At 37.1% G+C, this 16927-nt stretch overlaps 1 protein-coding gene across 1 annotated transcript in view; it reads left to right on the forward strand.

Moving 5' to 3' along the window:
- Positions 1 to 13602, forward strand: part of LOC120525384 (G-protein coupled receptor family C group 6 member A-like) — a 53428-nt gene extending 39826 nt beyond the window's left edge. Inside the window, exons 5-6 of the mRNA XM_039747623.1 lie at positions 1066 to 1177; positions 11881 to 13602. Coding sequence (XP_039603557.1) covers positions 1066 to 1177; positions 11881 to 12839 — 1071 coding nt within the window. The 3' untranslated portion in view covers positions 12840 to 13602. The remainder of the gene's footprint in view (positions 1 to 1065; positions 1178 to 11880) is intronic.
- Positions 13603 to 16927: the final 3325 nt, after the last annotated feature.

Below are 16927 nucleotides of genomic sequence, written 5' to 3' on the forward strand. Positions count from 1 at the left end.
GCAAGCCAAACAGCATTAAATTTAAGGCTGGTAAACATACCTAAATTAATAAATTCTCTGTGCTTTATGAACTTATTTTAAAATATTACTGATTAGATACTGCCATGTTTTGAAAAAGGTCTGTACGGATCCTCTAACTGAGTATTTGATTTTTTCCAATTTCAAATAATATAACACATCGGTTTCCCATTGACTTAAAAGAGGAGAGTTTGGATTCTATCAGTTTCTTTTTTCTGATTTTCCTATAGTTTTCTTTATCACATATAGTAAAACAATGTGATACAGTATACGTGCAACATTTTTCCAATAATAATTGTGTAGTTGTCTGCAGAAAGGTAACAGTTATTTGCGCATTTTGGCAGCAACATTCAACGAGGGTGATGTCAGTGGCAGGAACAGATTTTTCAAGGTAAAAAGGATTTGCAGATACAGTGAAGTGAAAGCCTGTGGAGAGAAGCACTGACTACCCGTGTTTAATAGTGTTGCTTGTGGCAATAGTAGGTGGTCTTTCATGTAAAAAAACAAAGAAAAGTATAAACAATCTTTTTTCTTAATGGAATTTTAAAGTTATAACAACAGGGTCAGTATACTAAAGGTACAGATACAATACCAAAGCTCTTGAAGCAAAAACACAAAGCTAAATAAAAGCAACCACCTCAATCAAGTCACCCACCTCTAAAGATAAAGTTATTTAACAGTAACTGTGAAATAGTTACTTTTAATAGGGACATTTCAGTATCTCAGAATAAACCACTAATTCTCTAGTTGTTGAGTTCTGTGCATGTAATTAGGATCTCCTTTAGGAAGTGTACAAAGCACAGTTAAATGGAAAAACTAAGAACAGACTAAGGACATGCTGAAGGGGTTGCATCTCTCAGAAGGCCTGCAGAGGTCTGAGACTTCTCTCAGAGGCAGTGGAAAATGTTTCTAAAGACAGAGTGGCCTGATATTCCCCATTTAGCATACTACAGCTGCAAAGTGATACAGAATTTCATTGTTATTACCCAACTTGGATAAGAGATTTTATAATTTCTCATTGTGTAACAAAGCCTTACTTTTTCACAGAATATCTCTTCTTCATGCTCATCTCAATGTAAACCTGGAGAAATGAAATCTTCCACTTCCTGCTGCTATACGTGTATGCCTTGCCCAGGAGGGTTAATCAGTAATACAACAGGTAAGGTATAATTTTATCCTGCACTTCTTATATTTGTTCTGTCACTAGTTACATTACCAAGAAATTCTTGTTCATAATAATGTGAGTAACAATTTATTATCACTTATTCATCCATTGTCTTACTTATTTATTCAACTGCTGCAATTTATCTCATTAGAAAAAGCAAATCAGCAACAAGTGGTTGCTGAATTTATGTAAATATACCCCCACACATAATCAAATAGGACAATGTAGGCAGGGCAGTTGATCTGGTGACATGACTTTGGACAGTTGCATAAACACTGGACGGCCGAGTATAGTAAGTCGGTGTTGGTTCAAGCAGTGTTTCGGTTAAGTTCGGTTGGTTTTTGGAACGTTGCTTTGGTGGGGCGTACTTTCCAGGACTAACATCATCAACTGACTTAAGCCCTTTGACAGCTTTGTTTTGAAAATTTGTGTGCCGGAAAAAATCAAATGAGGTGCGCCGAAGAGCTGAGTTCACGTCTCTCAGCCCCATTTAAACAGGAAGCTCTTCATTACATCGGCCGAAAAGGTCTATGTTAAGCACAAATCAGTGCCATGAAAACAAAATCATTTCAAGGACTTAAAAAAACAAATAATTCTTTGCAGAGAAAGTATGGCTTTCACAAACGTAGAATTTGTTGCCCGATTTGATCGGGCTCCCAGTCGCTATGTACATATAATTTCAAAATCTGTTACAAATTATAGAATTATTCTTTGCTGTTGGTTCCTATTTATGATGTCAGAAACATGAGCTAAAACAGCTGATTTTAGATGTTTTATGAACTTTGGATATGCACAAGAGCATTTCTTAACAATTCCTATCCCTAGTTACACAAGCACGCCACCTTCTAGCCCCCTGACTGTAATGGGTGAAGTTTAGGAGCTTTGAAAGAATTTTTTGAGTCAAGATAAAAAAAGGCAAAGCAGTCTTGGAGACAGGATGATTATGTCTTTCTGAGATTAGCTTTATAAGATCAGTAACAAAGCTCATCAGAAAGAAGACAGGAAGAGGGGAAGGGGAAAAGTCAAGACAAGAATGCTCTGTGTTTCTCTTGACAATCCAAGCAACACAAGAAATGGGTCACCTGAAGTGTTTAAACAGGTTTTATGGTGTTCGCACTGTATTTTGCTTTTGCTTTATGACAATATTGGTTTTATCTATAATAAACAAATAAATGTTTAGCTTTCTCCTGTCTGTTATGGACTCTGTCTAATTGCCTAAGGTTATAGGAAGACTTAAGTACTGAACTACAGTACCTGACAGTGCGGTAAGATTATGCGATGTGAGGATTTCTGTTAAAAGTCTAAATAATAAAGAGCATAAAGGGGAAGTTGTCATTCTATGATCTTACTATGAATAAACAAAAGCACAGGATCCAGTTGATGGTCTGCTCCTGCTATGTCAAATTGATTCAATTTCATTAAAAAAATAAATAAATAAAATAAAAAATGAAAAGGCACATCTAGAATAAGAAACCATATTACTGAAAATAGTGATTGTCATTAATATTGTACCATGTAGCATACTTTGTAGACACCACCATTATATCATTTTTACTATGGATCAGTACTTATATAGTGCCTTAGAATGCCGTTCACTGTAGGAAGGTTTTATTGAAAATAAATTATATGTGTTCAGCATGAAAGGGTTCTCTTTAATAAGTTTGTATTTCCTATTTTGAACTTGATAAGGGGTCTACCATGCAAGCTTAAGACAAAAACAGTACTCCTACACTCTGATGTTGAAAGTCTGGCATGCTATGATTTTCATGAGTCTTTTGCTGTAAAATAACAGGCGTCTCTCATATCACTCCTGTATAAATGGTGCGTTTGCACAAAAATGTTGTGTATGCCCGTTTCCATGATGTATAAAAACTAAACTTGGCGTAAAGCCACGCACATTTTTATGCCAGCTCAATCACTGGCGTACACAAGTTCTCCGCTCAGTTTTGCAAACCAGTGGCACCCAGCATCAAAACAATGCTACTGTTCCAGTGTGGTTTCCCTTTCTTTTTTAGATCCACATCCATATCATTTATTAGTTTAAGGCATCTGATTGTAATTAACCTGTAACAATATAATGGTCCACAGAATGGTCAAACTATTCCAAATACCATACAGTAGATGCTTTAACATTGTTACTCTCACTGCACTTTTCGGAGTATTTATCCCACTGTATCTGAGTGTGGAATTGCAGCTCTATAGCAGCTGATCGGAAAGAGAGTTATCGTTATACAGTATCAAGCACACACTGCCTCAGCCATGCACACAGTGCCTTTCCTATAGGGACCTTGCAGTTCAGAAACAGTTTCCTCCCAAGAATTATAAACACACTCAATCAGTGCATCAAGTGCTCCTGGTAGAACTGTCTGTACTTATAAGTACAATAACCTCACTGTAAACTTGCGATACAGTTATGATATTGCACAACCTTTATAATTCACGTATTTACAGGTAATGACGACTGGCTTCTTAGTCGATTTAGATTGTAGCAATATCTTCTTGGAATGCAATGCAGCAAAGTATGTTTATTACTTTATATAGATAAAATTTTAACATCATTAAAATAATCTGTATTGTAAATAATTAAACATGTGAGGACACGGTGTCGCAGCACTAGCGATGAGCTGGCACCCTGTTCAGGGATTGTTCCTGCCTTGTGCTGTATGATTAATGGGATTGGCGCAACTCCGGATGAATAGATGAATGAAGTAATTAAACATGTACTACGAAGATATTTCAATGTTCCTTAAAAGTTTGGATGAATCGGCGTTCTAAGCTTACAGATGGCTTGACATTTATTAAAGAACTGATTGTGAGGAAAAGGAATGACAGGAATTGGGGGTTAGTATGTTTGAAAGAGACAGCAATAAATTATTTCACCGAAGGTCACGTTCAGCACAGCAAGCATTTTGCGGTAGGCTGGAACAATCTCTGGACAGGGCGCCAGCTCATCACTATCACTGCACCACCGTTTAATACATGCTTTAATCCCTATCATCATGAAAATTATATCAAGCATACATTTATTTATTTATTTTATTTTTATGAATTTTATTACAATCCATACAAAGCAATCAAGTTTTTACAAAAAGAAAAATTGAGTTAAGAACAGATCGATCCCCACCCTGAGAGAGAGAGCAAGCCAAACGGCATTAAATTTAAGGCTTGTAAACATACCTAAATTAATAAATTCTCTGTGCTTTATGAACTTATTTTAAAATATTACTGATTAGATCCTGCCATGTTTTGAAAAAGGTCTGTACGGATCCTCTAACTGAGTATTTGATTTTTTCCAATTTCAAATAATATAACACATCGGTTTCCCACTGACTTAAAGAGGAGAGTTTGGGTTCTTCCAGTTTATCAGAATAAGTCTGCGTGCCAAAGTGTAGTGAATGCAATCACAATTTGTTTGTCTTCTCCACTTTAAACCCTCTGGAAGAACCCCAAACACAGCTGTTAATGGGTTAGGAGGGATTGTGAGTCCAGGGCTATCTGAAGGTAATTAAAAATTTTTGTCCAGAATAATGTTAATTTGGTGCAGGGCCAGAACATGTGACCTAGTGAGGCTGGGACTTGGTTGCTACGTTCACAGGTTGGATCATGCCCTGGAAACATTTTGGAGAGTTTTAGTCGAGACAGATGTGCTCGATATATAATTTTAAGTTGTATAATTGTATGCATTGGGCATATGGAGCTCGAGTGAATTCTCTGCATTGCTACTTTCCACTCCTTTTCTGATATATTAATTGAGAGATCTTTTTCCCAGTGTCCTCTTGGATCTTTGAAAGGAAGGGATTGTAAAATGATTTTATATATTGTAGAGATGGAGTCTAAGTCCTTGAGATTGAGCAATATTTTTTCCAGCATGGATGAGGGTGCAAGATGAGGAAAATCTGGAAGGTTCTGTTTAACAAAGTTCCTGATTTGAAGATAGTGAAAGAAATGTGTAGCTGGAATGTTAAATTTGGAATGTAATTGTTCATAGGATACAAAGACGTTGTCTATATAAAGATCTCCAAGCAAGTTAATTCCAAATTTTTCCAGATATTAAAACTGCATATGTTTGCGAAGGTTGAAAGAGGTGGTTCTCTTGCAGAGGTGCCACAGATAGAAGCTTCTCCGTCTTAAAATGCTTTCTACATTGGTTCCAGATTCTAAGTGAGTGGAGCACAATTGGGTTATTAGTATATTGCCGATAACGTGTGTTTATTGGAGCACAGAGCAAGGAATACAAAGAAGTACTGCAGGATTTTACTTCTATTGCGGTCCAAGCCTGTGTATGTTCTTCTATTTGTGTCCAGGTTCTTATCGCTGTATATTTGCTGCCCAGTAATAAAACTGGAAGTTAGGTAGAGCCATGCCGCCTTCTGCCTTTTGTCTTTGTAGGGTGCTCTTTTGATGCGTGGATGTTTTGAATTCCAAATAAATGAGGTTATTGTTGAATCTAATTGCCTAAAGAATGATTTATTAATGTATATTGGATGTTTTGAAATAAAAAGGAGCTTAGGAAGAATATTCATCTTAACAGTGTTAATTCTTCCAGCTAGTGTGAGATGAAGGGTTGACCATCTATGCAAGTCTTGTTTAATTTTTTCCATGCAGGCAAAATTTTGTTGATATAGAGCTTTATTTTACTTGTGATGTTTACCCCTAGGTATTTAAACTGTTCTGCAATGATAAAAGGTAAGGTGTCTAATCTAATATTATATGCTTGAGAATTCACTGGAAAGAGTACACTTTTATTCAGATTAATTCTGAGACCAGAGATCTTTTGAAATTCTGTGAGTGCTGCTAAGACTGCAGGCACAGAATTTTCTGGGTCTGATATATACAGTACCATATCATCTGCATATAATGAGATTTTCTGTTCCAGTCCCTCTGCTAATCCCCTTTATCTGATCAGTATTTCGACAATGTATTGCCAGTGGTTCAATGGCAATGCAAACAGCAGCGGTGACAAGGGCATCCTTGTCTAGTGCCACATTCTAGTTTAAAGTAGTCTGAGCAAATGTTGTTGATGCAAACTGAAGCTTCTGGGTTAGTATACAGTAATTTAATCCATGCACAAATGTTCGGCCAAACCCAAACTTCTCCAATGTAGTAAAAAGGTATTTCCATTCAATCATGTTGAATGCTTTTTCTGCATCCAATGATAATAATATTTCTGGGGTGTTTGATTTAGTTGGTGAGTATATTACATTAAACAGGCGTCGAAGATTTGAAGATAAGTGCGGCCCCTAATAAATCCAGTTTGGTCTTGTGATATTACTGAGGGGAGCACTTTCTTCATCCTTTTGGCTATGATTTTAAAGAGTATTTTAACATCGTTATTCAGAAGTGAAATTGGTCTGTATGATGCACATTGTAATAAGTCCTTATTTTGTTTTGGAAAGACAGTGATTAGTGCTTGGCGAAAGGTTTGTGGAAGAGATTGGTTATCTCTGGCTTCTGTAAATGTTGCTAATAGGAGGGGAGCTAGCTGAATGGAGAATTTCTTGTAAAATTCTACAGGGTAGCCATCAGGGCCTGCTGCTTTCCCGCCTTGGAGTGACTTTATAGCATCTAGTAATTCTGATAACGCCAGAGGTTTATCAAGTTCCTCCACACTAAAAGCGTCTATTTGTGGTATCTGTAATGTATCCAGAAATGCATTAGATTGTGTATTGTCTTCCTTAAACTCAGTAGTATATAGTGAATTTGTTGAGCTAAAAGCTTATTAGCTTTCTCTCCATGTTCATAGTAATGATGTCTGGATTGGTAGATTAGTTGTTCAGTTTCTTTAGTGGTCAAGAGATTTAATTCCAAATGTAGGGCCTGCCTTCTCCTATGTAGCATCTCGCTTGGTAGTCTGGCGTGTTCTTCATCTATTTTAATAATTTCGCTTTTTATCTCTGCTATTTTCTTGACCTCGGATTTATTTCTGTGGGAAAGATATGAGATAATCTGTCCTCTTAAGAAGGCCTTAAGAGTTTCCCAGAGTATTCCTGCAGAGATCTCGGGGATGTATTTGTCTCTAGAAAGAATTTGATTTGTTTGGATATAAATTCCGTACAATTCTCGTCTGCTAATAGAAGCAGGTTGAGGCACCATCTGCAAGGTGAGTGTATGGGGCTTAGTAATTTTAGCTCCAAGATCATAGGTGCATGGTCAGAAATAACAATAGCATCGTATTTGTAAGATTTAATCTTAGGCAAGAAGTTGTTGTCTATAAAGAAGTAATCAATCCTTGAGTAGCAATGATGTACTGGTGAGTAGAAAGAATATGTATTGAATTTGGGTTTAAAAACCTCCAGGGGTCTGATAAGTTGTGATCAGTTATAAACTTTGTAATTATCTTTGTGGTGTTAGATGCCGTTCCCCCTGTGGAGGAAGTCCTATCTAAAAGTGGATTTAGAACACAATTAAAGTCCCCAGCCATTATAACTTTATGAGTGTTCAGATTGGGAATGGATGCAAATAAATTTTGTATAAATTCCTTATCATCAACATTAGGTGCATAAACATTTATCAAAATCATTTTACAGTTAGATAAGTCTCCCATGACCATTACATATCTCCCTTCAGGATCCTATACTACATCTGATGCTACAAATGGTACAGTTCTATGTATGAAAATTCCCACACCTCTAGTTTTCTTCGTAAAACTAGAATGGAACATTTGGACAGTCCAGTCTTTTTGCAGCCGGAACTGATCCTTGCTTAGTAAGTGGGTTTCCTTGTAAAAATACTATTTTAGCATTTAGACCTGTTAGGTGAGAGAGTACTTTCTTTCTCTTTAATTCGTGATTCAGGCCTTTAACATTCCAGCTTACAAAGTTAACTGTCCCATCATGGAGACACTGATTCTGAGTTTTTGATGTCATTTTACAGTCTTAACTGGAAGTGAGACAGCTTCAGTCTTAATTTCCTGTTTCCCCTAGAGTTGTTGCCATGCAGCTTATTATTACGTTGGTAGTTATAATTATAAAGATTGAGAGTATAGATTAGGTATAGATCAGGCCTGCTCTCTTTCTCTCCCATCCTTAACCTCCCCCCCTCCCTTTTTGCCTCCCCAAGTGAGGCTAAAACCCACTTCACACAGTCCCAGTCCTCTGACATACCCAGAGACAGAGCGCGTCCAAAGCAAAACAAGCCCCAATACAGTGGCGCTTTAGGGTTAAAAGATAAAGATATCTCTTACCAATATAGTCTTAAAAAAAAAAGAGTTTTGCACTTAAAATATATATAAATTTTCAGCCATTTCAATCCGATTCGTGAATGTCTCCTTGAGATCCTCCAATTGATCAGTAAGCGTGCTGTTTAACCGAGTTTTCCTGGATGCGCTCTTCAATTTTACCCAGCACCTGTCAAAGCTCAAGTCGCACCTCTTGATGCAGCCTTTCATTTGCCTTTTGGAATTCCTGTCATAGCCATTCATTTGCCTGTTTCAACTCCTGTCTCACCTCCTGTCTCAATTTTTTCGCTTGCTTTTGCCCTTGCTTTTGCCCTTGCTTTCTCATTAGCCTTCTCGCTTTTCTTTATATCTTGCATAAGCTCAGCGAGCAGCACCTTCAGTTCAGACAGTTCAATTGTGCTTTCTTGTTCCGTAGATGAAGAAGCAGACTCTGCTGTAGCCGGTGTCCCCGCTGCTCCCGGCTCGAGTAATTGCGTAATTGAAGCCACAGACTTCAAGGCCCTTTCCAGTTTCAGGTGATCTTCTCCGATCGGTGAGCTATCCAGATCTGCACTCACGATCACACCTTCGCTCCCCTTTTTGCTCTCAGCCAGCGACGATGTAGCGGACCGTGGTCCCGAGGAGTCTGTGCTTTCGCCCATCTGATCCAGGTCTGTCTCTGAAAGGCCGTATCTTGAACCAGGGCTTGCTGATCTTAGCTTGGGTGTAGCTTTAGTTTTCGATTCTTTCGGACCCCCCTTGTTGGCCATGTTTATATGTGCTTACATATACTGTAGCAGTCCCTCTCGGGTTGAATAAATACAGGATATCTCAGGATAATAAGCAAATAATATGAAAAATAACACCGCTGCTAGCGGAACTCCACTTCAGACGTCCATCTCTCGCATCGGACAAGACCAACATATCATATCAAGTATACATCTTATTATCAAAATTGTTCAGATAACTGTAATGTTACGAATGTAATTGATTCTGTGTCACGTCAAAGGAAGAGAAAGCCTGTTTAACACTAGAATTACCAGAGCCTACAAAAAAACTCGTAGATCCGGCCCACCTTAAATCTGTTTGCACCTCTCCGCCAGTGTCTTTTGTCCTGTAAATGTGCCGATAAAGACAAGCAGCAAGCAGCCTTCTATTCCATCCCCCACCGCCGCAGATTGTGCACAAAGTTCTCCCAGCTCATGCCTTGATTGATTATCTGGGAGTGAAGTTTTGGAGTTTTAGAATGGAAATAATAGATTGTTATTTGGAACACATGCATTTCATGTGTGTTCCATCTCTAAAATAATCTGTGTAAACACACTTTTAAAACAGAAACGTTTTTCATATTTTACTTGTAAATTACAAAATGTAGGCATAAACTATATAATGTATGAAGCCTGAAGTCCAAAGATCAAATAAACACTTTCATAAAAGGCTCAAGGAAAAGCCGCCAACTTCTGTGGTGTAGCGGTAAGATTTGGTGACTTGTGATCAAGAGTCCCTGGTTTGATCCAGACTCACTCCTATATTTACCGTTTTAAGTAGTGAGCTGCTCTTATTGTTAATATTATACAGTACACACATACACTTGGTTTGCATCTGTAACAGTTGGTGTACATTTATAGCACTTTTTTTTTCACTTTTATTCTCTCAGTCACGATCACGATACATACTAACGCCCTAGGGATCTGATGCTCTTAGTTTTTATTTGAAACTGGGAATAACTGTAGATGTGAGTGGTGTTTTGAGGCAATGGAACTGGACATTCTCTGATCTGGAGTGATAAAAGCTAACACACAAACGCTGATGAACCTGCCTTCTTTGCATCTCGCCGTCACTTGATCTATCATTTCCATTTTTAAACTCCAGCATTTCACTTACAGATAATCAATCAAGGCATGAGCTGGAAGAACTTTGTGCACGTTCTGCGGCGGTGGGGGATGGAATAGTAGGCTGCTTGTCTTTATTGGCACATTTACAGGACAAAAGATGCTGGCGGAGAGGTGCAAACAGATTTAAGGTGACAGTTGACATTTCAAGCTTTTTTTCCCACTGAGTCACTATTTTTTTTTTCTTTTCTCTGCACCCTAATAAGCTTCCATATGATACTCAGATGGTGGCCCACGACATTTTGATATCTGACCATTTCTTTTTTATTTCGGGCACTGTGCGACATTGTGAACTATATCTTTTGAGTTACTCTGCCACTCTGTCACTCGATCAACTTCCTTTTGTTTATGCCAGTATTTATACCAACAAATAGTACGTTTTTCTTGCCCACTTGGTATTTGCTGAAATTCTTCTGTTTTCTCCCATGCTTTTGCCATTGTACTTTCACAGAAAGCTGAACTTAAGGGCTATTTATATTGATTTGCATATTCAAAGAGGCATAATTCTGGGAAGAGACCGGGTTAGAGAACAGTCGCGTGTACGAGCGTTACATTTCACACTGAACGGGATTTATGTAGCAGAAGAACGTGGAACTTACCGTATGAACAGATTTATGCACCTGGATTTTTTTGTGCATACACACATTTCTGCTTTTGTCCGTTCGCAATGTTTTAGTGTGAATTCTATGCACGGCGTTATGCATGAGGCCCCTGATCTCTGTCAAAAATGATCACGAGTTAAAGACAGGCTCTGGCCTTTAGCCATTCTGAATTGGATTATGTGGGTTTAAGTAGGGAATAATATGGCAATGCAAGGATTACCTGTCAAGACCTTTGCATATATCTCAGCTGTTTCCTGGCTTTTGTAAATCTTGTACTATCTCTCTGCATCTACTGTACAATGTTGATAAGGAAGGATAAAAATATGCTTTTTATACAAATAAACAAAAAGGTGGAATGAATATAGAGAAATCAGAAAACATCAAAATAAATAAAAGTCAAAACAACAAAGCTTTCAATCTGCCGTAACCAGTATTGATCTCTCTCCCCAAAATACCACTGGTGTTTTGACCTCCTGCCAGCCATCTTGTTCTTACTGTCACATTCTTTGTAGCCAGAGCCTATTTTGTTTCAGAAGCATCCAGTCCACTTCCAGAGTATACTTCTCTTTACCATTGTTTTTTCTACTGGTAGGATTATATATTTTGTCACTGCCAATCTTTGTCTCTCTCTTTCTCTTTTATGGTCTTCCTGTCCATTTCCTTTTCTTTCTGGTACCAACTTGCTCTCCATACAATCATCTACACTCTTCATTCAGAATTCACAGAGCAAGATTCCAGGTTGAGTTCCTGCACCCTCAGTGTCTTTCAAAGAACTGAAGATTATGCAGGCCCTGTCCAGAGAGAAGAGATCAATAGAGGTGACCCCTCTTGGACCTTTCTGTCCAAGTTGTGAGGTGTTATCTATGTGTGGATGTTCAAAGATAGCCATTAAATCCTTTGCAGTCTTAATGAAAAGAACTTCATAATTTCTAAATACCATATATTTACTTGATATACCAATGTTCTGTCTTATAAATTAATTAAATGACATAACCATAGAAAAGTTTTAAAATGTATTATTTATTTATTTGTTTTTATTTTTCTCAGATGCTGAAAGCTGCTTTCCCTGCCAACAAGATGAATATTCAAACAACACTGTCTGTATTAAAAAGCAGCAAACCTATTTTAATTGGACCGATAATTTTGCTATCTTTCTGATGATATTTGATGTTCTTGGGATCATCATTATTGGTGCCGTAGCTGTGATTTTTACAGTTCACTACACAACTCCTGTAGTAAAAGCTGCAGGAAGCCTTATGGTTTATTTCATCCTAACATGTCTCTTGTTAAGTTTTATTAGTGTTATCTTCTTTATTGGAAAACCAACAGATATAAAGTGCAAAATACGGCAAATCATGTTTGCCATTAGTTTCACTTGTTGTATTTCCTGCATGTTAATGAATTCTTTCCGCATATTTGTGGCTTTTATGTTTGATCCAGTCCAGCAATACATACTTAAAATTCTCTATAAACCATTCATGGTTATCCCAATTTTCATACTCTTTGAAGTACTCATTTTGGTTCTTTGGATGACGCTGAATGGACCCACAACTTATTTAGAATCCTATAAGGATAACCAAGTGTACCGTTGTAGTGAAGGTTCTTTAGTGGCATATTATTTCACTCATGGATACACAACATTTATTTCACTTATTTGTTTTACATTTGCCTTTGTAAGTCGTAAACTTCCACATAATTACAACGAGGCCAAATTTATTGCCTTTGCAATGTTAGTCCATTTAATTGCATGGACGATTTTTTTTGCTGAATTTTCATACTCATTTGAAATATACCTCTCTGCAATTCAAGCTTTAACATGCTTAATATCGAGTTATGGAATTGTCATCTGGTATTTCTTACCAAAGTGCTACATTATGTTATTCAGAAAAGAGAAAAACACCAGAGAAAACTTTTCCTTACTTGTGTATAGTTACTCGCAAAAGACTGTGAATGAAACATTCCAAAAAGCACCCGAGACCACAACTCCACCTGAAAACAGGGTCTAAACAAAATCCTTCTAAATATTTATTCATCTGCAATTTGTACCCATTTTGTTCAGTTCAGAGCTGTGGAGGCCAGAGCATTTTCTGGGCAGGATCAAGTACAAATCTGAAACCAGCCCCAAATGAGGGTGCCAGCTCATTACAGGGAACAATTATCATAAGGCACCCCAAATATCACCCAGTCTTGGTCATACCACGTCACTTTAGGGTGCCCAGTTATCCTAATATGTATATTTTTGTGGATATTGGATACAAGTTAAATTATTGGTGGAAAGCCACATACAGAACTTACAAGCTACATTCAGATGGAGATAATTCTGTAATTTGAGTCCAGGGCTCTGAAATTGTAAGGCTGCAGAGTTTACCACTGTATTGTAATGTAATCATAATGTAACCTTCTCAAACCCTTATAATCTAGTTGAGTGTTGCTCGGGGTAGCGCTTATTTTGGAAACATCTGACACAAGGTAGTAGCCACCCATAGTATGTGTGTTTTGGGGTGGGGTATCTGGAAGAAAGCCTATGGAGACGTGAAGAAAATGTGAAAATTCCACACTGACAGTGACCAGGCCAAGAACTGAACTATAGTTTTATAAAGGGCGAGGCAGTAGTATTCATCACTACAGAATCTGCCATGTGCCTCATTATTTATTTCAACCAGCCTTGCTCTTGCACAACTGGTTACTGAAATTTGATAGTTCCAAAAAATACTTAAATCAATAATAAATAACAAAATAAAATAGGCAAAGCATGACAAAGCACACACATATTTTGCACAAAATCTATAACAAAAATGGGCTTCATCATGTATACTGCTGCAACCATGAAATAAAATTTTTGTTGTCCAATGCCCTTACCACACTTTATATACTATTAAAAAAATCCAAGATTCTTTGGCATTGCACACTAGAAATGCCTCTTTGTATTATATTCATACCATGAATAAGCAATTGTAGTTGCAAACAGTGAGTTGTTTTTTGCAAAGCTTTCTTAGCATCTCCAAGAAGGCGATGACCACTGCCATGCTAAAGCATGTTCTGCTTGCTGTATACCCTCTGTTATTTGATTTCCATTCAATAATAAGTGAGAAAGTAATAGTGCAAGTCATTTCTTATAGTGATTTACCCTGTGCTTACCATATAATTTGCAAAATTAAATAAGCACCAATTGGTTTTTATTCCTTATTGTCCTTTTATTATCTCCAACTCCATGTAATACCAGAAGTGGGCCGAGTGAGTTTAGTAAATGGGTTGCATTTTTAAAACATAAAGCTTGCACTTTTATATTTCAGCAGTACAACAAAAACATCATATCACTTCCTATTAACCAGGAATTTCCCTGACAATGCTGAATCTTTAAGGTTATCTGGGTACTAATATACACAACAATGCTAGTAATTGGTTCCATCAAGAATGGCAGTTAATTTAAAACAATGAGAATTGAAGAGCAAAACTTAAAAAAGCAGTGCATTTCCAAAATCCATACATAGTCCAAAAATAAATCTAATTAAACCATGACATAAAAATTAGTATGATTCAAAGTAAATGAGAATAAATAAATTCTAAAACTCTGTTCTCCCTCACGACAGATTTCCCTTCTTAAAATGTCCCTCTAGATCCACCAGCAGCCTGCAGTATCCTGAACTGCCAGCTTCACCAGTCACTGCAAACCTGAACCGCCATCTCATCCGGTCACCATAGTTTATAGAGCTGCTGCTGCCTCTGCTGGCCAGCACTGCTCCTCCAGGATGCCCTGCCCTCTGGATTCACACTGGTTCCAGTGCCTCTCTCCATCCATGTCAGCTCCTTTGTTTAGTAAAAATGGACTTCACCACACACCTGAACCTCTTCTCGGACTTTGAGCCTGCTCCCATTTAAACTGGTCAACAGAGCTGAAAGCTGCCTGTCCTATACCCTCTGCAGAATACTTGTTATGTCAAAACACTAAAATGAGTAATCACTTTTCATCCTCTCCAGCACCAGCCCACCCTCTTTTATGCAGCTTGGCTCCTAGCACGTGCTTGTTAATTCACTGTGCCACTGCTGGTGATTATGACACTAAGTGAGAGCATGCATTCTCATGAGCATCTCGTACCAGCATAATTTAAAATACCAGGTTGTGCTAAAATCATTAACTAATTAAATAATTAACACCCCCGAACCCTTTTCACCACAGTCCGGTTCCTCAGTTTGGCCTTGGTCTGGTGATTAGCCTGGTGATACGATTGACAGAGAACCTGATAAAAGACGTTGAGGCACCTTAGTCAAAGCATAGAAGGCACACTGAGAGTCACCTTCAAAGACAGAAGGTATTCACAAGAATACAAATGGTGTTTTTCCAGTTGGTAATAGTGGCCTGTTTACCATTGGTGGTAATCAAAAAGCAGACAGGAGGCAAGCAACTCCTCTTCAAATGACAGAGTCTAAGAAACAGACTTTACAGGAACGTTCTTGAGAGAGGGAGCGCCAGGCAAGAGAGATTCAGACATACAAGGATACAGAGGAAAGGTGTATGAGGAACATTGAAGATATACATAGGGCAAGAGATATCAAATGTTTTTAAATTTATTCTGTTACCTATCTTCAACAAGTAGAGTGGCGAGTGTATTTTTTACAACATTCACATAACCATTTGGTTGTACTTATTTGCCCCCTGTAAAATACATTTAATTTGCTTGTAGGAAACTCCCACAGTAACAGACAGTGTATGAAGACTTATTATAAGTAATAATATGTTAAAATAATTTCAGGAACACTTATATACCTTGTAAACAGAACAGTTGACTGTAAATACTTATAAATTGTCAAACACTAAAATATACCAGGTTTCTATAATAAGATAAATTGTTGCAAACTTAAGACATTCAATACTTTCATTGTTATAACCTTATTAATTTGAATGTTTTACTAATAAATCTTATTAGACTTTGTTGAGAGGGATATAACAGCTGGCCTCATTCTTCATTTGGAGTCATTTTGCATTGAATGATAATATTATGCTTTTTTGGTCTACCTCAATGAAATATTTCCCTCAGGATTATGAGAAGTGTATTAACTTGTCTTCAATAATAACTGCACAAGACATTTACTGTAAGTATATTAGACATTTTGCAATATATTTCAAACTGACCTTCCACAGTTTGTTGTTTTATTTCTGTGCAACAAATAAAGTTAAAAACTGAAATTTGCATTCATTGTATTTTATTTGTTATTTTCCAGTAATGGGTTTAAGTACTAAATACACAGAAGTGAAGTCAATGGGAGTAAGTGTAAAATGTCTACAGACTTACTGAAATTTCAGTTTATGTGGATGCAAAGATTTAAACAAAAGTAAATTGTTTCATACCTTTTTAACCTTGAATAAGATCTTGCAATATTTAAACGAGAAGAAATCTAATCATTTTAGGGTTAGTTACTTACAAATAAGAAAAACTTTCAGTATCTTGGATGCAATAAGTGTGTGGCCTTTTAACTAATACTCTGTCCAAGCAACTTTTGCTTTAATTACTGTATGTTAGTTTGGATAGGTCTCATCAACTCAATCTGTAGTTCTAAGCACAGGATTAGCAGAGATCAGGAAAAAACAGGGAAATATATGAATGGACAGATTTGTACTGACAACTTTGAAACATTTGCTTTGTCATCTATTTCTCATGTACAGTACATCATAAGTGATCATGCAGTGTAGCAAGGTGAATACACAATATTATAATGGAATATTGGGCCTTTGTTTTATCAGTTATACATTTAAATGCATTCAGATGAACATGCCAAGTTTACTTGCTCTCAACTGCACATACTCTGACTGATCAAATAAACAATAACAATCAGAACACTGGAAAATGGTTATATTTTCATGTATACATCAGTCAAAATATACACACTTTTTTTTAATGACGAACGCATGGCATAGTTAAAGTCACATTGATGGCTTATCATAAAAATTACAGTTAATCAATCTAGCCCATCTTTATCTCTAAAATGTATTAAATGTAATAGTTGAACTGTTGTAAAAAGAAAATACGAAATGTTACGAATAAGAGGATGCTGCCTAACTTGTCAATCTTGTTTAGTTGGCTTATAGCAAAGTCAT

This window comes from Polypterus senegalus, chromosome 3, assembly GCF_016835505.1.
Source record: "Polypterus senegalus isolate Bchr_013 chromosome 3, ASM1683550v1, whole genome shotgun sequence".
In the NCBI taxonomy this organism is placed as follows: domain Eukaryota; kingdom Metazoa; phylum Chordata; class Cladistia; order Polypteriformes; family Polypteridae; genus Polypterus; species Polypterus senegalus.